General features: G+C 41.8%; 1 protein-coding gene across 2 annotated transcripts in view; it reads right to left on the bottom strand.

Moving 5' to 3' along the window:
- The window catches only part of LOC128642598 (deoxyribonuclease-1), a 124,823-nt gene that overhangs the window by 20,260 nt on the left and 77,148 nt on the right, over positions 1–27,415 (bottom strand). For both annotated transcript variants that reach the window (XM_053695368.1, XM_053695367.1), the window contains exons 6-8: positions 24,250–24,362; positions 9,491–9,648; positions 8,277–8,373 (exon numbers count right to left, since the gene is read on the bottom strand). In XM_053695368.1, coding sequence (XP_053551343.1) covers positions 8,277–8,373; positions 9,491–9,648; positions 24,250–24,362 — 368 coding nt within the window. The remainder of the gene's footprint in view (positions 1–8,276; positions 8,374–9,490; positions 9,649–24,249; positions 24,363–27,415) is intronic.

The following is a 27,415-nucleotide window of genomic DNA, read 5'->3' as shown; positions in this document are numbered from 1 at the left end:
TGTCACTGCCCTAGCAGAGTATTTAGTGCATGTACTGCTGTTTTATTAATTCATTACTGTGTGACAGACACCCTGTGTCACTTTCACTGCCATAGCAGAGTATTTAGTGCATGTACTGCTGTATCAGTAAGTCATTACTGTGTGACTGACACCCTATGCCACTGTCACTGCCCTAGCAGAGTATTTAGTGCATGTACTGTTGTATCAATAAGTCATTACTGTGTGACTGACACCCTGTGCAACTGTCACTGCCCTAGCAGAGTATTTAGTGCATGTACTGCTGTATCAGTAAGTCATTACTGTGTGACTGACACCCTGGGCCACAGTCACTGCCCTAGCAGAGTATTTAGTGCATGTACTTCTGTTTCAGTTAGTCATTACTGTGTGACTGACACCCTGTGACACAGTCACTGCCCTAGCAGAGTATTTAGTGCATGTATTGCTGTATCAGTAAGTCATTACTGTGTGACTGACACCCTGTGACACTGTCACTGCCCTAGCAGAGAATTTAGTGCATGTACTGCTGTTTTAGTAAGTCATTACTGTGTGACTGACACCCTGTGACACTGTCACTGCCCTAGCAGAGTATTTAGTGCATGCACTGCTGTTTCAGTAAGTCATTACTGTATGACTGACACCCTGTGCCACTGTCACTGCCCTAGCAGAGAATTTAGTGCATGTACTGCTGTTTCAGTAAGTCATTACTGTGTGACGGACACCCTGTGCCACTGTCACTGCCCTAGCAGAGTATTTAGTGCATGTACTGATGTTTCAGTAAGTCATTACTGTGTGACTGACACCCTGTGCCACTGTCACTGTCCTAGCAGAGTATTTAGTGCATGTACTGCTGTTTCAGTAAGTCATTACTGTGTGACTAACACCCTGTGCCACAGTCACTGCCCTAACAGAGTATTTAGTGCATGTACTTCTGTTTTAGTAAGTCATTACTGTGTGACTGACACCCTGTGCCACTGTCACTGCCCTAGCAGAGTATTTAGTGCATGTACTGCTGTTTCAGTAAGTTATTACTGTGTGACAGACACCCTGTGTCACTGTCACTGCCGTAGCAGAGTATTTAGTGCATGTACTGCTGTTTCAGTAAGTCAATACTGTGTGACTGACACCCTGTGCCACTGTCACTGCCCTAGCAGAGTATTTAGTGCATGTACTGCTGAATCAGTAAGTCATTACTGTGTGACTAAAACCCTGTGCCACAGTCACTGCCCTAGCAGAGTATTTAGTGCATGTACTGCTGTTTCAGTAAGTCATTACTGTGTGACTAAAACCCTGTGCCACAGTCACTGCCCTAGCAGAGTATTTAGTGCATGTACTGCTGTTTCAGTAAGTCATTACTGTGTGACTGACACCCTGTGCCACTGTCACTGCCCTAGCAGAGTATTTAGTGCATGTACTGCTGTATCAGTAAGTCATTACTGTGTGACTAAAACCCTGTGCCACAGTCACTGCCCTAGCAGAGTATTTAGTGCATGTACTGCTGTTTCAGTAAGTAATTACTATGTGACTGAAACCCTGGGCCACAGTCACTGCCCTAACAGAGTATTTAGCGCATGTACTGCTGTTCTATTAAGTCATTACTGTGTGACAGACACCCTGTGTCACTTTCACTGCCCTAGCAGAGTATTTAGTGCATGTACTGCTGTTTTAGTAAGTCATTACTGTGTGACTGACACTCTGTGCCACTGTCACTGCCCTAGCAGAGTATTTAGTGCATGTACTGCTGTTTCAGTAAGTCATTACTGTGTGACAGACACCCTGTGCCACTGTCACTGCCCTAGCAGAGTATTTAGTGCATGTACTGCTGTTTCAGTAAGTCATTACTGTGTGACTGACACCCTGTCCCACTGTCACTGCCCTATCAGAGTATTTAGTGCATGTACTGCTGTATCAGTAAGTCATTACTGTGTGACTGACACCCTGTGACACTGTCACTGCCCTAGCAGAGTATTTAGTGCATGTACTTCTGTTTCAGTAAGTCATTACTGTGTGACTGACACCCTGTGCCACTGTCACTGCCATAGCAGAGTATTTAGTGCATGTACTGCTGTTTCAGTAAGTCATTACTGTGTGACTGACACCCTGTGCCACAGTCACTGCCCTAGCAGAGTATTTAGTGCATGTACTGCTGTTTCAGTAAGACATTACTGTGTGACTGACACCCTGTGCTACTGTCACTGCCCTAGTAAAGTATTTTGTGCATGTTGTGCTGTTTCAGTAAGACATTACTGTGTGACTGACACCCTGTGCCACAGTCACTGCCCTAGCAGAGTATTTAGTGCATGTACTGCTCTTTCAGTAAGTCATTACTGTGTGACATTACTGTGTGACTGACACCCTGTGCCACTGTTACTGCCCTAGCAGAGTATTTAGTGCATGTACTGCTGTTTCAGTAAGACATTACTGTGTGACTGACACCCTGTGCCACAGTCACTGCCCTAGCAGAGTATTTAGTGCATGTACTGCTGTTTCAGTAAGTCATTACTGTGTGACTGACACCCTGCGCCACTGTCACTGCCCTAGCAGAGTATTTAGTGCATGTACTACTGTATCAGTAAGTCATTACTGTGTGACTGACACCCTGTGCCACTGTCACTGCCTTGCAGAGTATTTAGTGCATGTACTGCTGTATCAGTAAGTCATTACAGTGTGACTGACACCCTGTGTCACTGTCACTGCCCTAGCAGAGTATTTAGTGCGTGTACTGCTGTATCAGTAAGTCATTACTGTGTGACTGACACCCTGTGTCACGGTCACTGCCCTAGCAGAGTATTTAGTGCGTGTACTGCTGTTTCAGTAAGTCATTACTGTGTGACTGACACCCTGTGCCACTGTCACTGCCCTAGCAGAGTATTTAGTGCATGCACTGCTGTTTCAGTAAGTTATTACTGTATGACTGACACCCTGTGCCACTGTCACTGCCCTAGCAGAATATTTAGTGCATGTACTGCTGTATCAGTAAGTCATTACTGTGTGACTGACACCCTGTGACACTGTCACTGCCCTAGCACAGTATTTAGTGCATGTACTGCTGTTTCAGTAAGTCATTACTGTGTGACAGACACCCTGTGCCACTGTCACTGCCCTAGCACAGTATTTAGTGCATGTACTGCTGTTTCAGTAAGAAATTACTGTGTGACTGACACCTTGTCCCACTGTCACTGCCCTAGCAGAGTATTTAGTGCATGTACTGCTGTATCAGTAAGTCATTACTGTGTGACTGACACCCTGTGACACTGTCACTGCCCTAGCAGAGTATTTAGTGCATGTACTTCTGTTTCAGTAAGTCATTACTGTGTGACTGACACCCTGTGCCACTGTTACTGCCCTAGCAGAGTATTTAGTGCATGTACTGCTGTTTCAGTAAGACATTACTGTGTGACTGACACCCTGTGCCACAGTCACTGCCCTAGCAGAGTATTTAGTGCATGTACTGCTCTTTCAGTAAGTCATTACTGTGTGACATTACTGTGTGACTGACACCCTGTGCCACTGTTACTGCCCTAGCAGAGTATTTAGTGCATGTACTGCTGTTTCAGTAAGACATTACTGTGTGACTGACACCCTGTGCCACAGTCACTGCCCTAGCAGAGTATTTAGTGCATGTACTGCTGTTTCAGTAAGTCATTACTGTGTGACTGACACCCTGCGCCACTGTCACTGCCCTAGCAGAGTATTTAGTGCATTTACTACTGTATCAGTAAGTCATTACTGTGTGACTGACACCCTGTGCCACTGTCACTGCCTTGCAGAGTATTTAGTGCATGTACTGCTGTATCAGTAAGTCATTACTGTGTGACTGACACCCTGTGTCACTGTCACTTCCCTAGCAGAGTATTTAGTGCATGTACTGCTGTTTCAGTAAGTCATTACTGTGTGACTGACACCCTGTGCCACTGTCACTGCCCTAGCAGAGTATTTAGTGCATGTACTGCTGTTTCAGTAAGACATTACTGTGTGACTGACACCCTGTCCCACTGTCACTGCCATAGCAGAGTATTTAGTGCATGTACTGCTGTATCAGTAAGTCATTACTGTGTGACTGACACCCTGTGACACTGTCACTGCCCTAGCAGAGTATTTAGTGCATGTACTTCTGTTTCAGTAAGTCATTACTGTGTGACTGACACCCTGTGCCACTATCACTGCCCTAGCAGAGTATTTAGTGCATGTACTGCTGTTTCAGTAAGACATTACTCTGTGACTGACACCCTGTGCTACTGTCACTGCCCTAGCAGAGTATTTTGTTCATGTTGTGCTGTTTCAGTAAGACATTACTGTGTGACTGACACACTGTGCCACAGTCACTGCCCTAGCAAACTATTTAGTGCATGTACTGCTGTTTCAGTAAGTCATTACTGTGTGACTGACACCCTGCGCCACTGTCACTGCCCTAGCAGAGTATTTAGTGCATGTACTGCTGTATCAGTAAGTCATTACTGTGTGACTGACACCATGTGCCACTGTCACTGCCTTGCAGAGTATTTAGTGCATGTACTGCTGTATTAGTAAGTCATTACTGTGTGACTGACACCATGTGCCACTGTGACTGCCCTAGCAGAGTATTTAATGCATGTACTGCTGTATCAATAAGTCATTACTGTGTGACTGACACCCTGTGCCACTGTCACTGCCCTAGCAGAGTATTTAGTGCATGTACTGCTGTTTCAGTAAGACATTACTGTGTTACTGACACCCTGTGCCACTATCACTGCCCTAGCAGAGTATTTAGTGCATGTACTGCTGTATCAGTAAGTCATTACTTTGTGACTGACACCCTGTGCCACTGTCACTGCCTTGCACAGTATTTAGTGCATGTACTGCTGTATTAGTAAGTCATTACTGTGTGACTGATACCCTGTGTCACTGTCACTGCCCTAGCAGAGTATTTAGTGCATGTACTGCTGTATCAGTAAGTCATTACTGTGTGACTGACACCCTGTGCCACTGTCACTGCCCTAGCAGAGTATTTAGTGCATGTACTGCTGTATCAGTAAGTCATTACTGTGTGACTGACACCCTGTGTCACTGTCACTGCCCTAGCAGAGTATTTAGTGCATGTACTGCTGTTTCAGTAAGTCATTACTGTGTGACTGACACCCTGTGCCACTGTCACTGCCCTAGCAGAGTATTTAGTGCATGCACTGCTGTTTCAGTAAGTCATTACTGTATGACTGACACCATGTGCCACTGTCACTGCCCTAGCAGAGTATTTAGTGCATGTACTGCTGTTTCAGTAAGTCATTACTGTGTGACAGACACCCTGTGCCACTATCACTGCCCTAGCAGAGAATTTATTGCATGTACTGCTGTTTCAGTAAGTCATTACTGTGTGACTGACACCCTGTGCCACTGTCACTGCCCTAGCAGAGTATTTAGTGCATGTACTGATGTTTCAGTAAGTCATTACTGTGTAACTGACACCATGTGCCACTGTCACTGCCCTAGCAGAGAATTTAGTGCATGTACTGCTGTTTCAGTAAGTCATTACTGTGTGACTGACACCCTGTGCCACAGTCACTGCCCTAACAGAGTATTTAGTGCATGTAACGCTGTTTTAGTAAGTCATTACTGTGTGACTGACACCCTGTGCCACTGACACTGCCCTAGCAGAGTATTTAGTGCATGTACTGCTGTTTCATTAAGTCATTACTGTGTGACAGACACCCTGTGTCACTGTCACTGCCGTGGCAGAGTATTTAGTGCATGTACTGCTGTTTCAGTAAGTCAATACTGTATGACTGACACCCTGTGCCACTGTCACTGCCCTAGCAGAGTATTTAGTAAATGTACTGCTGTATCAGTAAGTCATTACTGTGTGACTGACACCCTGTGCCACAGTCACTGCCCTAGCAGAGTATTTAGTGCATGTACTGCTGTTTCAGTAAGACATTACTGTGTGACTGACACCCTGTGCTACTGTCACTGCCCTAGCAGAGTATTTTTTTCATGTTGTGCTGTTTCAGTAAGACATTACTGTGTGACTGACACACTGTGCCACAGTCACTGCCCTAGCAGAGTATTTAGTGCATGTACTGCTGTTTCAGTAAGTCATTACTGTGTGACTGACACCCTGTGCCACTGTCACTGCCCTAGCAGAGTATTTAGTGCATGTACTGCTGTTTCAGTAAGACATTACTGTGTGACTGACACCCTGTGCCACAGTCACTGCCCTAGCAGAGTATTTAGTGCATGTACTGCTGTTTCAGTAAGTCATTACTGTGTGACTGACACCCTGTGCCACTGTCACTGCCCTAGCAAACTATTTAGTGCATGTACTGCTGTTTCAGTAAGTCATTACTGTGTGACTGACACTCTGTGCCACTGTCACTGCCCTAGCAGAGTATTTAGTGCATGTACTGCTGTTTTATTAATTCATTACTGTGTGACAGACACCCTGTGTCACTTTCACTGCCATAGCAGAGTATTTAGTGCATGTACTGCTGTTTCAGTAAGTCATTACTGTGTGACTAAAACCCTGTGCCACAGTCACTGCCCTAGCAGAGTATTTAGTGCATGTACTGCTGTTTCAGTAAGTCATTACTGTGTGACTGACACCCTGTGCCACTGTCACTGCCCTAGCAGAGTATTTAGTGCATGTACTGCTGTATCAGTAAGTCATTACTGTGTGACTGACACCCTGTGCCACAGTCACTGCCCTAGCAGAGTATTTAGTGCATGTACTGCTGAATCAGTAAGTCATTACTGTGTGACTAAAACCCTGTGCCACAGTCACTGCCCTAGCAGAGTATTTAGTGCATGTACTGCTGTTTCAGTAAGTCATTACTATGTGACTGAAACCCTGGGCCACAGTCACTGCCCTAACAGAGTATTTAGCGCATGTACTGCTGTTTTATTAAGTCATTACTGTGTGACAGACACCCTGTGTCACTTTCACTGCCCTAGCAGAGTATTTAGTGCATGTACTGCTGTTTTAGTAAGTCATTACTGTGTGACTGACACTCTGTGCCACTGTCACTGCCCTAGCAGAGTATTTAGTGCATGTACTGCTGTTTCAGTAAGTCATTACTGTGTGACAGACACCCTGTGCCACTGTCACTGCCCTAGCAGACAATTTAGTGCATGTACTGCTGTTTCAGTAAGTCATTACTGTGTGACTGACACCCTGTGCCACTGTCACTGCCCTAGCAGAGTATTTAGTGCATGTACTGTTGTATCAATAAGTCATTACTGTGTGACTGACACCCTGGGCCACAGTCACTGCCATAGCAGAGTATTTAGTGCATGTACTGCTGTTTCAGTTAGTCATTACTGTGTGACTGACACCCTGTGACACAGTCACTGCCCTAGCAGAGTATTTAGTGCATGTACTGCTGTATCAGTAAGTCATTACTGTGTGACTGACACCCTGTGACACTGTCACTGCCCTAGCAGAGTATTTCGTGCATGTACTGCTGTTTCATTAAGTCATTACTGTGTGACTGACACCCTGTGCCACTGCCACTGTCCTAGCAGAGTATTCAGTGCATATACTTTTGTTTCAGTAAGACATTACTACTGTGTGACTGACATCCTGTGACACAGTCACTGCCGTAGCAGAGTATTTAGTGCATGTACTGCTGTTTCAGTAAGTCATTACTGTATGACTGACACCCTGTGCCACTGTCACTGCCCTAGCAGAGTATTTAGTGCATGTACTGCTGTTTCATTAAGTCATTACTGTGTGACTGACACCCTGTGCCACTGTCACTGTCCTAGCAGAGTATTCAGTGCATGTACTTTTGTTTCAGTAAGACATTACTGTGTGACTGACACCCTGTGACACAGTCACTGCCCTAGCAGAGTATTTAGTGCATGTACTGCTTTTTCAGTAAGACATTACTGTGTGACTGACACCCTGTGACACTGTCACTGCCCTAGCAGAGTATTTAGTGCATGTACTGATGTTTCAGTAAGTCATTACTGTGTAACTGACACCATGTGCCACTGTCACTGCCCTAGCAGAGTATTCAGAGCATGTACTTTTGTTTCAGTAAGACATTACTGTGTGACTGACACCCTGTGACACAGTCACTGCCCTAGCAGAGTATTTAGTGCATGTACTGCTTTTTCAGTAAGACATTACTGTGTGACTGACACCCTGTGACACTGTCACTGCCCTAGCAGAGTATTCAGTGAACGTTTTGCTGTGTCAGTAAATCATTACCAGGTGAATTTCAGACTGACCTTCCTCCCAGACCAGAGCATGCTCACTGCTGTGTATAAGAGACGTTGGAATACAGGGTACATTAATTTCTCACCTTGTCATAGGAGAGACCATATTCCAGCTGGTAGTTGAACGCCTTGGCAGTGCCGGGTATTACTGCCCTCTGCAGTTCTTCGCCACTTGCAACAAACCTAAAGAGGAACAATTTACGTATTTAAATCCAGTGGTGCAAGAATGAGCATCAGTGTGTGTAGCAGCAGTGTCCTGCAAGGGCCCGAAGTCCCATTATATACATCAGGTAAAACTATGGTCTGGCAGGTGGTGCACAAACAGTTACAGACACATGAAGCACTTTGCAATTGTATAAAATTTGAGACATAGTGCATTTACTTTTTTTCCATCTTTTAATGCAATTTAACTGTAAAATTTGTGGGTTTTCCAGTTCTGAGAATTGGGAGTGCACACTGCAGATATCACAAGCCTGACCTTGCTACATATATGTCCCTAATTGCTCTTAGCAGAAGTGATAAGATAAGATTATGAACAACAATGTAAGTTTTATTAACAAAATTACAGTTGCTAGCTGTTTCTACTCCAGTAATGTGTGAATTGGCTCCTCCTAACAAAGCAAGTGATAGTGATGGGGAAGGAATTGGCTATTCCTAATAAGTTGCAGCAAAAGTATGTTTATTTAGAACGTTTTCATATTCAAACTGTATGTTACACAGACGTCTATTAATTACAAGGTGTTGTATGTCCCTTTAAGTGACACTTATGGTGGACACTGAAGCTCTATAAATCTAAAGGAATATAACCCTGTTTTATTAGTGTGGTTCTGCATTAAAGGGACACTGAACCCAATTTTTTCTTTCATGATTCAGATAGAGCATGCAATTTTAAGCAACTTTCTAATTTACTCCTATTATCAAATTGTCTTCGTTCTCTTGCTATCTTTATTTTAAAAGCAGGAATGTAAATCTTAGCAGCCAGCCCATTTTAGGTTCAGCATCATGGATAGAGCTTGCTTATTGGAGGCTTACATTTACCCACCAATAAGCAAGCGTAACCCAGGTTCTCAACCAAAAATGGGCCGGCTCCTATGCATCACATTCCTGCTTTTTAAATAAAGATAGCAAGAGAACAAAGAAAATTGATAATAGGAGTAAATTAGAAAGTTGCTTGAAATGGCATGCTCTATCTGAATCATGAAATAAAAAATGTGGGTTTAGTGTCTCTTTAACACAAAGGATCTAAACCCCAGAAGCAGTGCAGCTTTTAGTTCTTAAAGCCAAGCGCATAGTAACTCACCTGTCATAAGCGCAGTGAGTGTTTGTGCTCACCGTGGTATCCTCATCATCACCAATAAGCCACACAAGGCCACAAGCGTTACGCAGGCGGATGCTCGGCCAATGGCTGGCTTTCACATAGGAGCAGTCAGCGTTGTAATCCCCCAGAATCAGGATGTTCTGTAAAGAGGAGACAATAATAGCTCACACATGAGGTTAGGGTCTTCATATAGCTGCTGCTCATATGCATCATATTTACTTGTAATTTATACATTAGTAACCTGTGACCAGAGATCATTAGTTATTGGGTAAAGACCATGAGAGGTTTTGCCCAGTTTCAGTATAAATGAGTGACAATTAGAAGAATGGGTTTTGGGATTGGAACCAGTATTTCCCCACTCCCTATAAAGGTTACTGGGAGTATGGCTGTCCCTCTTGTCCCACCATGGGTATGGGGCATGTGATATCTTATCTGGGCTTCATGGTTTACACCTGCATTACTGCCTCATCTGCTGTTCTTTTATGTTCCTAGTAATCTCTGGCACCATAGTTAGACTGGCAGCCAATAAAATACCTCCCAAGATTTGTGACTAGGTTAGGTATCAGGGACTAAGGAGGTGGGGTGGGTCATCGCTATTTTGTGGACTATTTTGTCAGGAGGGGTGTGGTCACATGTGGATAGTGGGTGGAGTCATGGGTGTGTCTTTGCAGTAGGTGGGCATGTCTAGAGGGTTCATGGAAGTGTCTGGTTGATTGTTGGATGCGTCTGGGTGGTTCATGGACATGTCTGGGTGGTTTGCGGGTAAAGCTAAGGGAAACTCTGCAAATAGGGACAAATAGCTGTCTCAGAGGGACAGATCTCAGAATTAGGGACCGTCCCTCTTAAATAGGGACCGTTTGGAGTTCTCCAATAAGGCCCCAGTGGGCTGCTGGTTGAACAAATTGACAGAAGCCTTACAGTAACATTGGGCAAGTAATGGCCCAGGTGCCGCTTGTAGCATCAAAAACATCAAATTTGTTGTCCCTTCCTCTAAATCAGAACACTGACGTCATGTTTAACCCCAGAAAACAAAATACCTTAGTAATAGTATTTTATAAATTCATCTCATGAAGCCGAATACACCCCAGGCAATAATATTGCATAATACTGCACATCCTACGCTATGTTAGTGCTACGTGCACAAGTGTGATTAGGCGGTATGATACAGGTGTTATAAAGGTGCAACATCAGAATAACCATCATGCCAAGTAGTGGTATAAGGAGATGGCTGCCTAGGGGGGTTTCAGCAGAAGGAGGAACTGCTGGCTAATCACATGCTGGGTAACTGCAATAATTATGTTACCTGCACTTTGAGAGTGGCTACATTGTACAGCATTCAGAGAATTGTGCCCACGGTCTGTGCAGGTGACATAAGGGTAGAACAGCTCATATATATGGGAATTTGTGTGTGCCAGGATTGTGCTGTTTATCTGGTGGCCCAAGCTGTATAATTGAAGACAACCGCAGGCTGAGCGGTCTTACGCGTTTTGGCCTTAATCATACACATAGGTGCCCAGTCACATTCCACTTATTAATACCATATACTTACAATCCATTTGGTACCTGAGGTCACATGATAAAATTAAAAAAGCATAGATTAATGACCTATTTGGATGATACCAAAGTTTGCATATGTTGACATAATATTTTATAGTACAGGTTCTTTCGTGATTCAGATAGAGCATGCAACTTTAAGCAACTTTCTAATTTACTCCTATTATCAATTTTTCTTCATTCTCTTGTTATGTTTATTTGAAAAGCAAGAATGTAAGTTTAGATGCCGGCCCATTTTTGGTGAACAATCTGGGTTGTCCTTACTGATTGGACAGCACCAATAAACAAGTGCTGTCCATGGACTGAACCAAAAATTTGCTGGCTCCTTAGCTTAGATGCATTCTTTTTTTAAATAAAGATAGCGAGAGAATGAAGAAAAATTGATAATTGGAGCATGCTCTATCTGAATCATGAAAGAAAACATTTGGGTTTAGTGTCTCTTTAAATTTTACACTTTTGAAAGAGAACTATGTAACCATACTTACTAAGAGAATCAAATAAACATAGTTACCAATTTAATATCAAGAAATATTATTAAAGCACTGTTAAACTCTTAGTATCACTTAAAAATAAAGTTACAAAGTCTCAGGGTTAGAATATGACTCAGTGACATCACAATAAGTTGACAGAATCCACATTGTTCCACAAGGTATGAAATCCCCCCCTAATTGTACACAATTGTTGTTACTAGAGGAAATAATCACCACTCAATATAATGCGAATAAATGGATTATAAGGCATAACTGAAAAGACAAGTGTAATAACAATTTTGCATTGACACAAATATGACCAAAGGTTAATATTAACATCTCTATCTATATTTATACTTTTGGTCTCTAAGATCCAAAAGGCTTCTTGTCTTAAAAAATCTCTTTTTCTATCACCACCTTCAGTTTTTTTTTAACTAAATTAATTATCATCCAAGAAAAACTGACATGTTTCTTATGCTGATAAATTATGTGTTTTACAGCCTCCATAGCTGTGATCCAATGCTCTTTGTCATTAAAGGGACACTCACTGAACCCAATTTTTGTATTTTGTGATTCAGATAGAGCATGCAATTTTAAGCAACTTTCTAATTTACTCCTAGTATCAAATTTTCTTCATTCTCTTGGTATCTTTATTTGAAAAGCAAGAATGTAAGTTTAGATGCCGGGCCATTTTTGGTGAACAACCTGGGTTGTTCTTGCTGATTGGTGGATAAATTCACCCACCAATAAACAAGTGCTCTCCAGTGTTCTGAACCGAAAATTGTCTGGCTCCTTAGATACCTTCTTTTTCAAATAAAGATAGCAAGAGAACAAAGAAAAATTGATAATAGGAGTAAATTAGAAAGTTACTTAAAATGGCATTCTCTATCTGGATCACAAAAGAAATAATTTGGGTTCAGTGTCCCTTTAAGATGCTCTACAATACGCACCTTGTCTCCCTAGTTGGGCATCCTACATATTGTAGATTACATAGAGATCACTTAATCACATAGATCACACATTCAGATCTACAATTTGTACAGTGTTGATGAAAAAACACCTTTTGAGTAGTATTTTACTGAAAGAATTTACTCGGAGTGGTATAATCACAAGCCTTAGAGGCTTGTGTGCCACATGTTTAATGACCTTTACATTCCAAACAATTTCTCTTAGGTATAGATCTCCATAATTACACTATAGGAAATTATATTCTCCAAAGTCAGATTTCTCCTTGAGACATAATTACAACCTACTTTCACAACCTTCTTCAAGTCATCATCGGCTAATAGTATAGGGAGATTTTTAGGAATAATATCACACACAGAGTTATACTGCTTTCTGTATATAGTGATAAATGTGTGCCAAAATCTCCTCCTCCTCTCTATTGGTTTATTCATCAATACATTTCTCCTATCCATATCCCTGACTTCCTCAAGAGTCTTATTGACTGTGTTTCTCAAGTATCCTCTACCTAGAAATATCTGTTGTAGCGTTTACTTTTTGCCAGTAAATCTTCATCATCCGAGCAATTGCGTCATAGGCACACAGGAGACGTGGATGCCAACACCTGGTATGTAGTAATGCATTTGCTGTTATAGGTTTACTGTAAAAACCCTTGATAACTCTTGAATCAACTATATCTTCTACCAAGAAAACATCCAAATAGGGTATTTTCTCTTTATTGAAAGTGGAGGTGAATTCCAAGCCCACGTTGTTAGTATTCAAAAACCTTACAAATTCATCACTCATGTCCTGGGTGCCTGGCCACACAAACAAGAGGTCATCAATATTTCTATTATATCCTACAATTAAATCATGAAAGAGGTTCCCCTCCGAATAGACATGGGACAGCTACCACCAACCCATAAATAGGTTGGCGTACGTTGTTGCAGATATAAAAAAGCCCCTCAAACTTGAAGCAGTTATGCGTAAGAAGAAACCTTAATACTCTCAGAAGGTATACCTTCAGTTGAAATCAATAATCACTAAAATGTTCCATCATGTATTTAACTGCCTTTAGACCTTATGTAGTATGGCAAAATATAGCCCCACCACACCAACCATAAGCCATCCCATATCCCCCTGCCAGGGTAAATCTTCCATTATATTTAAAAGGTGTTTTGTATCCTTTAAAGATTTAAAGTTTATAGACCAAGGGTTGTAATAAAGATTCTACCCAATTGGAAAGATTTTCAAATAATAAACCTATTCCTGAGGCAATAGGTCTCCCCTTCACATTAAAGATAGATTTATGAACTTTTATCAGATAATGGAATATTGGAAGCATAGGTTCTTTAAAGTGTAGATAATCAAGAGTTTAGGAATCCAATACTCAAATGTCTAGGCCATCATCTAGGACAGGGTTCAGCAACCTTAGCACCCCAGATGTTTCGGGACTGCATTTCCCATGATACTCAGCCAGCCTAAATTGTGTCTGAGCATCATGGAAAATGTAGTTCCAAAACATCTGGGGTTCCAAGGTTGCTGACCCTTGATCTAGGAGGTAATATGTAATAAACCCTTTCATCCCTTAACTGTCTCAAAGCTTCAATAATATACTGATCATTATCAAGTACAACAACAGATCCCCCTTTATCTGATTGTTTTATGAGTATTTCCTGCAAGCTTTCTAAAGCCACTCATTGTTGAGGCGTTAAATTGTCCCTTTTTTCACTTTGTTTCTCTGTAGTTGCAATAGATCTTCTGCATATTGTTTATAGAAATTTTTCAATATTGTCCTCCTCACTTGTATGAGATAAAAAACAGACTTTAAACTGTTAAGAGCAATCATTCTCTCTCTCTCCAAGAAGTAAAGATCTATGAAATCACTAGCTTCTCTAAAGTCACAATAATTATATTGGGGACTTGTATCCGTTGCACCACACCAATCATTCATTTAATAGGTCCCCCCTCAGACTTGCAATTCTTCCTGAGGGTCAATGATCTAACAAACCTATTGACATAAATGTGCGCGTTGGGTTTAATGCTCATATTACAAGTTGAGAGTGAATGCAAATGTGTGAGCGCAATCGAGATTTATGCTAGAATGATTACTGCGTCCTCAGAGCTTTGGTTAACTGTTTTGCTACAAAGGCTAATAAGATACTAGCATGTATTAAAAGAGGCATTGATTCAAGGGAGGAAAGCATAATTCTGTCTCTATATAAATCCTTGATAAGACCTCACCTTGAGTATGGAGTACAGTTCTGGGGACCGATTGCAAAAAAAGATATTGCAGAACTAGAAAAAGTTCAGAGAAGGGCCACAAAGCTAATAAGGAAATGAAGAATTCAAGCTATGAGGAGAGACTAGCTGGGTCTGTTTTCTTTAGAAAAAAGGCGCTTGAGAGGTGACATGATTACTTTATATAAATATATTCAAGGCCCATATACAGAGATGGCAGAAGCTCTGTTTATTCCAAGAAAATTGTTTGTGACAAGAGGTCACAATTTAAGGTTGGAGGAAAGGAGATTTAATCTCCTGCAACGGAAACGTTGTTTCACTGTAAGAGCAATACAATTGTGGAACTCATTACCAAAGGAGGTAGTGAATGCCAATACCCTAGAAACATTTAAAAATTGTTTGGATACATTTCTGTCTAGAGACACAGTTATTGGATATGATTGCTAGTATTAAATGGGTCACCTTTTAGTGGAATTATTTAAGCTTAACTGGAGCTTTTTGTAAGTATTTTATATTTGTATAGGTCTTTTTTCAACCTCATCTACTATGTTACTATGTAAAAAAGCGTCACAAAACACATCAAAAATACATTACAAAGTACAGTCATAATGACACCATATAACATACAGATACATATAGAGATACATATATATATATATATGTATGTATATACTGTGTTTATATATATATATATATATATATATATATATATATTTCAAGCGATGGTGTAAGTGCACTCTCACCAACTTTTGCAACTTGTCAGGGTGCTCTGAGATAAAAGATAAACTGTAGCAAAGAAGCACTCACTGAACGGTTCCAACTGTGACAAAAAGTTTTAATTCAAACTAGTGACGTTTCGGGACAGCAACAGTCCCTTCCTCTGACAAGTTAACAATGTGAAAATGCAGGCCTTAAATAGGCACCAAACTACCCTCCCCACGAATTTGACCAATCATAGTCAAAGTAACATAACGTATCTTACCCAGTGACCAATAGTTATCAACAATACAAAACTAGTGTATATAGTGTTTCAAGTGAATAGTGAAAAGTAATTAAAACATGAAACTCCGTGTTGCCAATAAAATGGGGGGGCAATCTCAGTCCAACCACACATATAAATCAGCTAAATAACTTTAAAACTATAAACAAAACAATAAAACGACAGTGAAAAAAAGGATCGTAATTCAACCAATCATTATCTCCCTGGCCATGGGGATCGTAATCCCACCAACCAGCTATGTTCTAACTTATAGGAATCGTGGTAGCACCAATCGGCGACATTATGGCACTCCGTGTCAGCTACGTCATAGCTACATGCGTTCAAGCTACGCCCACCTGTCACAAGCGATGCAAATTACCTACAGCAGCAAGGGGATATCCCATAATGTCGCCGATTGGTGCTACCACGATTCCTATAAGTTAGAACACAGCTGGTTGGTGGGATTACGATCCCCATGGCCAGCTACAGTTTATATATATCCCCATGGCCAGCTACAGTTTATATATATATATATATGTTTATATGTGCATACATATGCATGTATGTATTTATATATGTATTTACAGACATATATACACATATAAATACATATCTACACATATATATAGACATATATATATAAGTGCATTGGATCCCTTTGCAGTTAAGTAAATGAAAACTTGAAAACATGAATATTTATGCAATAATCATATTTAATAAAGTGTTATACTGTGTATTTACTGTAAATATTTCACATTCCAATGTTATTCACATAGTGGACTATAACAAAATAAAGGGAGGTGATCCCATATTTGCTGGAAAAGGCAAAAATGCTATTGGCTCCCAGCTGACCTTGTTGTCTATATTATAGAAGGAGGTAACTGGCTGGGAGTGTGCTTAGAACATGTTACAACATTTAAATCAAAGAAAAAACCCTATTAAGAGAATAGGGAAAAGTATGCTCTTTCTACATATAAAGTATAGATTTTTCCACTTAAAATGTAACTTTTACTAGTTGTAGTTAAAAAGGAAGCAGAAATAGAAGTTGTATCTAGCGTGCCAGGAAAATAGTTAATAACACAACTCTGTAACTGTGACTTATAAAGTACTTCAATGTGGCTGATTTTATGTTGTCTATCACATATGAAGAGGAGGGGAAAAATCAACGATATTAGGTAAATATAAAGAGCCTCTATTTAGGAACTGTGTCCTGTATTGCCCTATATTAGGGTAGATAAGCCACTTTTTTTTACACTAAATATGCTATATATCCCTTCCCCATCCTTCCCACAATATGCCCCAAATGTTACAACAACAGATAAAAATATCAATTAGTAGATAGTCTGAAATTAACAGAGTGCAGTTAAAATAAACACGAAGCCCCTGACCCGCTACACTTGTAATCTGGCCCTCAATTGGATTGAAAGTACAACGTTAAGACATAGCTTGATGACAACCATTTCATCATCAGGTAATGCTATACTTGATAAATTAAAATAGACTATAAAGGAATGAGAGAGGTTGTGCTATAAAATCTTATCGGCTAGTTTACGAGTTTTTGTCGGTAATGGTGTGCGGTGTTAACAAGCCTTTTTTTCTCACCGCTCACTTAAGACATTGCTGGTATTACAGATTTTTTTAAACCCGGCATTAGCCACAAAAAAATGAGTGTAGAGCAAAATTTTGCTCCACATCTCACTGTAGTACCAACGCTGCTTACGGTAGTGGTGAGCTGGCTAAACGTGCTCGTGCACGATTTCCCCATAGGAAACAATGGGGCTGAGCCGGCTAAAAAAAAAAACTAACACCTGCAAAAAAGCAGAGTTCAGCTCCTAACGCAGCCCCATTGTTTCCTATGGGGAAATACATTTTATGTCTGCACCTAACACCCTAACATGAACCCCGAGTCTAAACACCCCTAATCTTACACTTATTAACCACTAATCTGCCGTCCCCGACATCGCCGACACCTACATTATATTATTAACCCCTAATCTGCCCCCCCAATGTCACCACAACTATATTAAATTTATTAACCCCTAATCTGCCGCCGCCAACATCGCCGCCACTATAATAAAGTTATTAACCCCTAAATCTAAGTCTAACCCTAACCCTAACCCCCCCTAATTTAAATATAATTTTAAATATTCTTAATAAAATTACTACAATTAAATAAATTAATCCTATTTAAAACTAAATACTTACCTATCAAATAAACCCTAAGCTAGCTACAATATAACTAATAATTACATTGTAGCTAGCTTCGGGTTTATTTTTATTTTACAGGCAAGTTTGTATTTATTTCAACTAGGTACAATAGTTATTAAATAGTTATTAACTACTTTATAACTACCTAGCTAAAATAAATACAAAAGTACCTGTAAAATAAATCCTAACCTAAGTTACAATTACACCTAACACTACACTATCATTAAATTAATTACCTAAACTACCTACAATTAATTACAATTAAATTAAATAAACTAAAGTACAAAAAAACAACAAACACTAAATTACAGAAAATAAAAAAATAATTACAATTTTTTTAAACTAATTACTCCAAATCTAACCCCCCTAATAAAATAAATAAGCCCTCCAAAATAATAAAATTCCCTACCCTATACTAAATTACAAATAGCCCTTAAAAGGCCCTTTTGCGGGGCATTGCCCCAAAGTAATCAGCTCTTTTACCTGTAAAAAGAAATACAATACCCCCCAACATTAAAACCCACCACCCACACACCCAACCCTACTCTAAAACCCAACCAATCCCCCCAATCAGCCAATAGGATTGAGCTCACATTCTATTGGCTGTTCCAATCAGCCAATAGAATGCGAGCTCAATCCTATTGGCTGATTGCATCAGCCAATAGGATTTTTCCTACCTTAATTCCGATTGGCTGATAGAATCCTATCAGCCAATTGGAATTAAAGGGACGCCATCTTGGATGACGTCATTTAAAGGAACCTTCATTCTTCAGTTGGACTTTGTTTGAAGAGGATGCTCCGCATCGGCTGGATTGAAGATGGACCCGCTCCGCTCCGGATGGATGAAGATAGAAGATGCCGTCTGGATGAAGACTTCTGCCCCTCTGGAGGACCTCTTCTGGCCGGATCGGATGAAGACTTCTGCCCCTCTGGAGGTCCACTTGTGCCCGGCTGGGTGAAGACGTCTCAAGATAGGGTGATCTTCAAGGGGTTAGTGTTAGGTTTTATTAAGGGGGGATTGGGTGGGTTTTAGAGTAGGGTTGGGTGTGTGGGTGGTGGGTTTTAATGTTGGGGAGGGGGTATTGTATTTTTTTTTACAGGTAAAAGAGCTGATTACTTTGGGGCAATGCCCTGCAAAAGGCCCTTTTAAGGGCTATTTGTAATTTAGTATAGGGTAGGGAATTTTATTATTTTGGGGGGCTTTTTTATTATATTAGGGAGATTAGGTGTAATTAGTTTAAAAAAATTGTAATTATTTTTTTATTTTGTGCAATTTAGTGTTTGTTGTTTTTTGTACTTTAGTTTATTTAATTTAATTGTAATTAATTGTAGGTAGTTTAGGTAATTAATTTAATGATAGTGTAGTGTTAGGTGTAATTGTAACTTAGGTTAGGATTTATTTTACAGGTACTTTTGTATTTATTTTAGCTAGGTAGCTATTAAATAGTTAATAACTATTTAATAACTATTCTACCTAGTTAAAATAAATACAAACTTGCCTGTAAAATAAAATAAACCCTTAGATAGCTACAATGTAACTATTAGTTATATCGTAGCTAGCTTAGGGTTTATTTTACAGCTAATTTAGGGTTTATTTTAAGGTAAGTATTTAGTTTTAAATAGGAATAATTTAATTAATTGTAATAATTTTATTTGGATTTATTTAAATTATATTTAAGTTAGGGGGTGTGTTAGGGTTAGGGTTAGACTTAGGTTTAGGGGTTAATACCTTTAATATAGTTGGGGCGGCAGATTAGGGGTTAATAAATGTAGGTGATGTTAGGGACGGCAGATTAGGGGTTAATAATATTTAACTAGTGTTTGCGAGGCGGGAGTGCGGCGGTTTAGGGGTTAATACATTTATTAAAGTTGCGGCGGTCACCAGATTAGGGGTTAAAAATATTATTTAAGTGTTTGCGATGTGGGGGGGGGGGCTTGGTTTAGGGGTTAATAAGTAGTTTATGGGTGTTAGTGTACTTTTTATCACTTTAGTTAAGAGTTTTATGTTACGGCGTTAGCCAATAAAACTCTTAACTGCTGACTTTTAAATGCGGTAGGAGTCTTGACAGGAGAGGGTGTACCGCTCACTTTTTCCAAGACTCGTAATACCAGCGTTAGGCAAATCCCATTAAAAAGATAGGATATGCAATTGACGTAAGGGGATTTGTGGTAAGCTTGAGTCGCGGAAGAAAAGTGAGCGGTATACCTGTACCTGCCAGACTCGTAATACCAGCGGGCGTTAAAAAGCAGCGTTGGGACCTCTCAACGCTGCTTTTTAAGGCTAACGCAAGACTCATAATCTAGGCGTATGTCAACAAATGTAAACTTTGGTATCATTTAAATAGATTATTAGTCTAGGCTTTTTTAGTTTTATCATGTGACCACATGTAACCAATGTATTTTAAGTATATAGTATATTAATTAGTGGAATGTGACTGGGCACCTGTGTCTAAGATTAAGACCGAAAGGCTGAAATGCCTAAGACAGCTCAGCCTGTGGTGCATATTTGTACAGCCACGCTGATTTTAACCATTCTCAATAGATATGTAATTTTTATTGTAATCCTTTCTTTTTTTTCTTGTTGTAAGCAGCGATGGAGATCACAATATGGGTGTTGCAATAATCCCATAGTGACCGGTGGCATGTAGTTTAGAAGGTTGGGGATATTATTTGTGGCTGCTGTGACGTTATTGAAGAGAGACGAGCAGGAATGCTGCTAGTGATGAGGAGTGTTTAAGCCATCTATTCTCCGGGACTAATTAGGGATCCCTTTGGAACTGCCGCGTAAAAATAGTGACTACTGCATTTTCTCTGTGTCAGTAGTGGTTATGCATATTGTTGAATATTGACTGACTCCCTTGTTGGTTTACGGCTATTATGGATTGTGTACAAGGTCATAAGTGGTCTAGAAGCCGCAACATGGGCCTTTATTATCTTGTATAACTGCAGACCTCATCTGTGCCATATGTTGGGGGTCATGATTGGTTGTCAGACCTTCCAATAAGTACTTTATATGTGGGGTAAGTCCTTGGCAAGTTGGGTCCCATGACATGTTTCTAATTATCCCTTAATGTGACCTTCCCCCAGTCAGAGTTGATCCTGGGACCTCCAGTCTCTGGCCGTTTGACTTTCTTCTTGAGCCACTTGAGGGCTCTGTGTGTGAATTGCTGAATCCTACTGCTTACACTGGCTGGCTCTCTGGCTCCCCCTGCCTAAAGGAAGTTACCTAATCAGCAGCCTGTAAAAAGGCTGCTTCTTGTCTTTTCCTGGGTATTAAATCTTGTATTCCGGGTGTGCTATACTTTTCTTGCTGGACTTCCTGTTGCTGACCCTTGCATCTCTGGACTACTTTCTTGTTTGCCGCCTTCCCTGGCCATTTGACTGCCTTTGACCTCTTGCTTGCCTGCTGACTTGGTTCTGTAATTTGCCAGTCTGTTTTGTGACCCTTGACCTGTTTTCTGATGATCCTTGAGGTTTAGAGATTCTGTCTACATCTGCCTGTTCTGGTTCTGACAGTTGTATTGCATAACAGTTAACCAGAGCTCTGAAGTTGCACTAACCTGACGCATGTTAAATTCCATTGCGCTAAAGCAAACACATTTATTTTCAACTCGTAATACGCACGCTACTTCGGATGTGTGCAAAGAGCTGCAATAAACCCCTTATCACTTCACCTACTTAACCCATGCCAATATTCACCGTCCCATACCTCTACCTACTGCACTCATACCAATATTCACCGCCCCATACCTCTACCTACTGCACTCATACCAATATTCACCGCCCCATACCTCTACCTACTGCACTCATGCCAATATTCACCGCCCCATACCTCTACCTACTGCACTCATACCAATATTCACCGCCCCATACCTCTACCTACTGCACTCATGCCAATATTCACCGTCCCATACCTCTACCTACTGCACTCATGCCAATATTCACCGCCCCATACCTCTACCTACTGCACTCATACCAATATTCACCGTCCCATACCTCTACCTACTGCACTCATACCAATATTCACAGTCCCATACCTCTACCTACTGCACTCATACCAATATTCACCGCCCCATACCTCTACTTACTGCACTCATACCAATATTCACCGCCCCATACCTCTACCTACTGCACTCATACCAATATTCACCGCCCCATACCTCTATCTACTGCACTCATGCCAATATTCACCTCCCCATACCTCTACCTACTGCACTCATACCAAATTCAGCGCCCCATACCTCTACCTACTGCACTCATGCCAATATTCACCGCCCCATACCTCTACCTACTGCACTCATACCAATATTCACTGCCCCATACCTCTACCTACTGCACTCATGCCAACATTCACCGCCCCATACCTCTACCTACTGCACTCATACCAATATTCACTGCCCCATACCTCTACCTACTGCACTCATGCCAATATTCACCGCCCCATACCTCTACCTACTGCACTCATGCCAATATTCACCGCCCCATACCTCTACCTATTGCACTCATGCCAATGTTCACCGCCTTATACCTCTACATACTGCACTCATACCAATATTCACCGCCCCATTCCTCTACCTACTGCACTCATGCCAATATTCACCGCCCCATACCTCTACCTACTGCACTCATGCCAATATTCACCGCCCCATACCTCTACCTACTGCACTCATGCCAATATTCACCGCCCAATACCTCTACCTACTGCACTCATGCCAATATTCACCGCCCCATACCTCTACCTACTGCACTCATGCCAATATTCACCGCCCTGTACCTCTACCTACTGCACTCATGCCAATATTCACCGCCCCATACCTCTACCTACTGCACTCATGCCAATATTCACTGGCCCATACCTCTACCTACTGCATTCATAAACAATATTCACCGCCCCATACCTCTACCTACTGCACTCATGCCAATATTCACTTCCCCATACCTCTACCTACTGCACTCATAATAATATTCACCGCCCTATAGCTCTACATACTGCACTCATACCAATATTCACCGCCCTATACCTCTACCTACTGCACTCATACCAATATTCACCGCCCTATACCTCTACCTACTGCATTCATAAACAATATTCACCGCTCCATACCTCTACCTACTGCACTCATACCAATATTCACCGCCCTATACCTCTACATACTGCACTCATACCAATATTCACCGCCCCATACCTCTACCTACTGCACTCATACCAATATTCACCGCCCTATACCTCTACCTACTGCACTCATACCAATATTCACCGCCCCATACCTCTACCTACTGCACTCATACCAATATTCACCGCCCCATACCTCTACCTACTGCACTCATACCAATATTCACCGCCCCATACCTCTACCTACTGCACTCATAAACAATATTCACCGCCCTATACCTCTACCTACTACACTCATAACAATATTCACTGCCCTATACCTCTACCTACTTTTCTCATACCAATATTCACCGCCCCATACCTCTACCTACTGCATTCATAAACAATATTCACCGCCCCATACCTCTACCTACTGCACTCATACCAATATTCACTGCCCCATACCTCTACCTACTGCACTCATGCCAATATTCACCGCCCCATACCTCTACCTACTGCACTCATACCAATATTCACTGCCCCATACCTCTACCTACTGCACTCATGCCAATATTCACCGCCCCATACCTCTACCTACTGCACTCATGCCAATATTCACCGCCCCATACCTCTACCTACTGCACTCATGCCAATATTCACCGCCCTATATCTCTACATACTGCACTCATACCAATAATCACCGCCCCATACCTCTACCTACTGCACTCATGCCAATATTCACCGCCCCATACCTCTACCTACTGCACTCATGCCAATATTCACTGCCCCATACCTCTACCTAATGCACTCATGCCAATATTCACCGCCCCATACCTCTACCTACTGCACTCATGCCAATATTCACCTCCCCATACCTCTACCTACTGCATTTATGCCAATATTCACTTCCCTATATCTCTCCCTACTGCACTCATGCCAATATTCACCGCCCCATACCTCTACCTACTGCACTCATGCCAATATTCACCGCCCCATACCTCTACCTACTGCACTCATACCAATATTCACTACACCCATGCTTGTTCCTAATGCACCCATGCCTATATATCCTTTACACATGCCCCTCTTGACAAGAAACAGAAATAAAGTTGTATTTTTGATAAACCTACTGAAGCCATAGCTTAAGTTTTACTATATATGTGTGCATGTGTGTTGCTGTTAGCATCTGCTGCAGGGCAGGAAATCATGGACTCTGTATAACAAGACAGATAACATAATATAGAAATCAAGTGACCTCAGTAAGCAAGCGTTGCTTGGCATCTTCCCACACGTCATAAAGCGCATCCACCTCCCGTACAGCATAATCCGGACTGGTGTGAATAGAAACCAATGCAAAATCCTTCACCTCTGAAGAGACACAAATAAAGCAAAACATTAACAAACAGGGCTTATACCAAGCGACAATCCAGGTCACTCACATCAGGGGGAGATAGACTGACCAGGTCACTCACAGCAGGGGGATATAGACTACCCAGGTCACTCACAGCAAGAGGAGTTAGAATACCCATATCACTCCCAGCAGGGGGAGATAGACTGACCAGGTCACTCACAGCAAGAGGAGTTAGACTACCCAGGCCACTCACAGCAGGGGGAGATAGACTTACCAGGTCACTCACACCAGGAGGAGATAGACTACCCAGATCACACACAGCACAGGGAGATAGACTACCCAGTTCACACACAGCACGGGGAGATAGACTGACCAGGTCACTCACAGCAGGAGGAGATAGATTTATCAGATCACTTACAGCAAGAGGAGTTAGACTACCCAGGTCACTCACAGGCAGGGGGAGATAGACTGACCAGGTCACTCACAACAGGGAGAGATAGACTACCCAGATCAATTACAGCAGGGGGAGATAGACTACCTAGATCACTCACAGCAGGGGGAGATAGACTACCCAGATCACTCACAGCAGGGGGAGATAGACTACCCAGATCACTCACAGCAGGGGGAGATAGACTACCCAGATCACTCACAGCAAGAGGAGATATACTACCCAGGTCACGCACATCAGGAGGAGATAGACTACCCAGATCACACACAGCACAGAGAGATAGACTACCCAGTTCACACACAGCACAGGGAGAGTGACTACCCAGTTCACACACAGCACAGGGAGAGTGACTACCCAGTTCACACACAGCACGGGGAGATAGACTGACCAGGTCACTCACAGCAGGAGGAGATACATTTATCAGATCACAGCAGGGGGAGATAGACTACCCAGATCACTCACAGCAAGAGGAGATAAACTACCCAGGTCACGCACATCAGGAGGAGATAGACTACCCAGATCACACACAGCACAGGGAGATAGACTACCCAGTTCACACACAGCACAGGGAGAGTGACTACCCAGTTCACACACAGCACAGGGAGATAGACTACCCAGGTCACTCACAGGCAGGGGGAGATAGACTGACCAGGTCATTCACAGCAGGGGGAGATAGACTACCCAGGTCATTCATAACAGGGGGAGATAAACTACCCAAATCAATTACAGTAGGGGGAGATAGACTACCCAGATCACTCACAGCAGGGGGAGATAGACTACCCAGATCACTCACAGCAGGGGGAGATAGACTACCCAGATCACTCACAGCAGGGGGAGATAAGACTACCCAGATCAATTACAGCAGGGGGAGATAGACTAACCAGGTCATTCACAACAGGGGGAGATAGACTACCCAGATCAATTACAGCAGGGGGAGATAGACTACCCAGATCACTCACAGCAGGGGGAGATAGACTACCCAGGTCACTCACATCAGGAGGAGATAGACTACCGAGATCACACACAGGACAGGGAGATAGACTACCCAGATCACACACAGCACAGGGAGATAGACTACCCAGTTCACACACAGCACAGGGAGATAGACTACCCAGTTCATCACAGCACAGGGAGATAGACTACCCAGTTCACACATAGCACAGGGAGATAGACTACCCAGTTCACACACAGCACAGGGAGATAGACTACCCAGTTCACACACAGCACAGGGAGATAGACTACCCAGTTCACACACAGATAGACTGACAAGGTCTCTCAAAGCAGGGGGAGATAGACTAACTATGTAATTCACAACAGGGGGGATAGACTACCCAGATCACTCACAGCAGGGGGAGATAGACTACCCAGATCACTCACAGCAGGGGGAGATAGACTACCCAGATCACTCACAGCAGGGGGAGATAGACTACCTAGATCACTCACAGCAGGGGTGATAGACTAACCAGGTCACTCACAGCAGGGGTGATAGACTAACCAGGTTATTCACAGCAGGGGGGGGGATAGACTACCTAGATCACTCACAGCAGGGGGAGATAGACAACCCAGATCACTCACAGCAGGGGGAGATAGACTACCCAGATCACTCACAGCAGGGGGAGATAGACAACCCAGATCACTCACAGCAGGGGTGATAGACTAACCAGGTTATTCACAGCATGGGGAGATAGACTACCTAGATCACACACAGCAGGGGGAGATGATAGACTAACCAGGTCACTCAAAGCAGGATGAGATAGACTAACCAGGTCATCCACTGAGCTGTCTGGATTGTGTTTATCCAGAAAATTGCACCCAGAGGCAGAAATATTATTCTGGTTGTTTAGCCCCACTGTTGATTTGGGGCACATGAACCTCAATGCAGCCACTATCTTTTAAGACATAAGAGAGCAGACATTACATAACAAGTTCTACTATCACATGATTTTTGCAACAAACGTCCTCTACTGAGCATGGGCAGTAAACTGCAGCTACAGTATATGTCTTCTAGCAACCACATCAAATATAAAGCTACTGCTTTGACTTCCTTTAGAGGTAAGAGCCCCCTTGTGGGGCTTTTACAGGAAGTAATAAACCCTTCAGAAACTAATTTAAAAAAGACATAAAAGATCAAAATCCTTTTCAAATGATAATACATAATCAGCCTTGCTATTTATAATCCTTAATATTGTATACCTTTTTTTAAAAAGTCATTGGATCCCTATGGGGATAAACGTAAGATGTTGATATGTTGCGCATGTATGTAACGGTTTCATCTGATTTCTCTCTATTGCACTTCTTTTCTCTCTCTTTCAGATCTGAGGCTTCTTGTTGAGTGATCTTTAATAAGCCTTGATAGAGATACAGGCTATTCATTGACTACCACAGTATACTGGGTTTTTTTATTCCCTATCAAGGTATGTCAAGTAATTGTGGATGTCAGTGCTTTACAGGTATTTATTATTGTACAATTTTCTATTAAAAAAAATCTAATAAAGATAATATACTTAAAAAATGACAATACACAATGCAATGATTTCTTTTATGTTGAAATGATTTTTATTATTATTATTTGGTTACAACATCTTAAAACAATACAGAACTTTTCGCATTACCCCATTAGTA

Source organism: Bombina bombina, chromosome 12 (assembly GCF_027579735.1).
Source record: "Bombina bombina isolate aBomBom1 chromosome 12, aBomBom1.pri, whole genome shotgun sequence".
NCBI classification, from domain to species: domain Eukaryota; kingdom Metazoa; phylum Chordata; class Amphibia; order Anura; family Bombinatoridae; genus Bombina; species Bombina bombina.
This window is presented reverse-complemented; position numbering and strand designations above follow the sequence as displayed.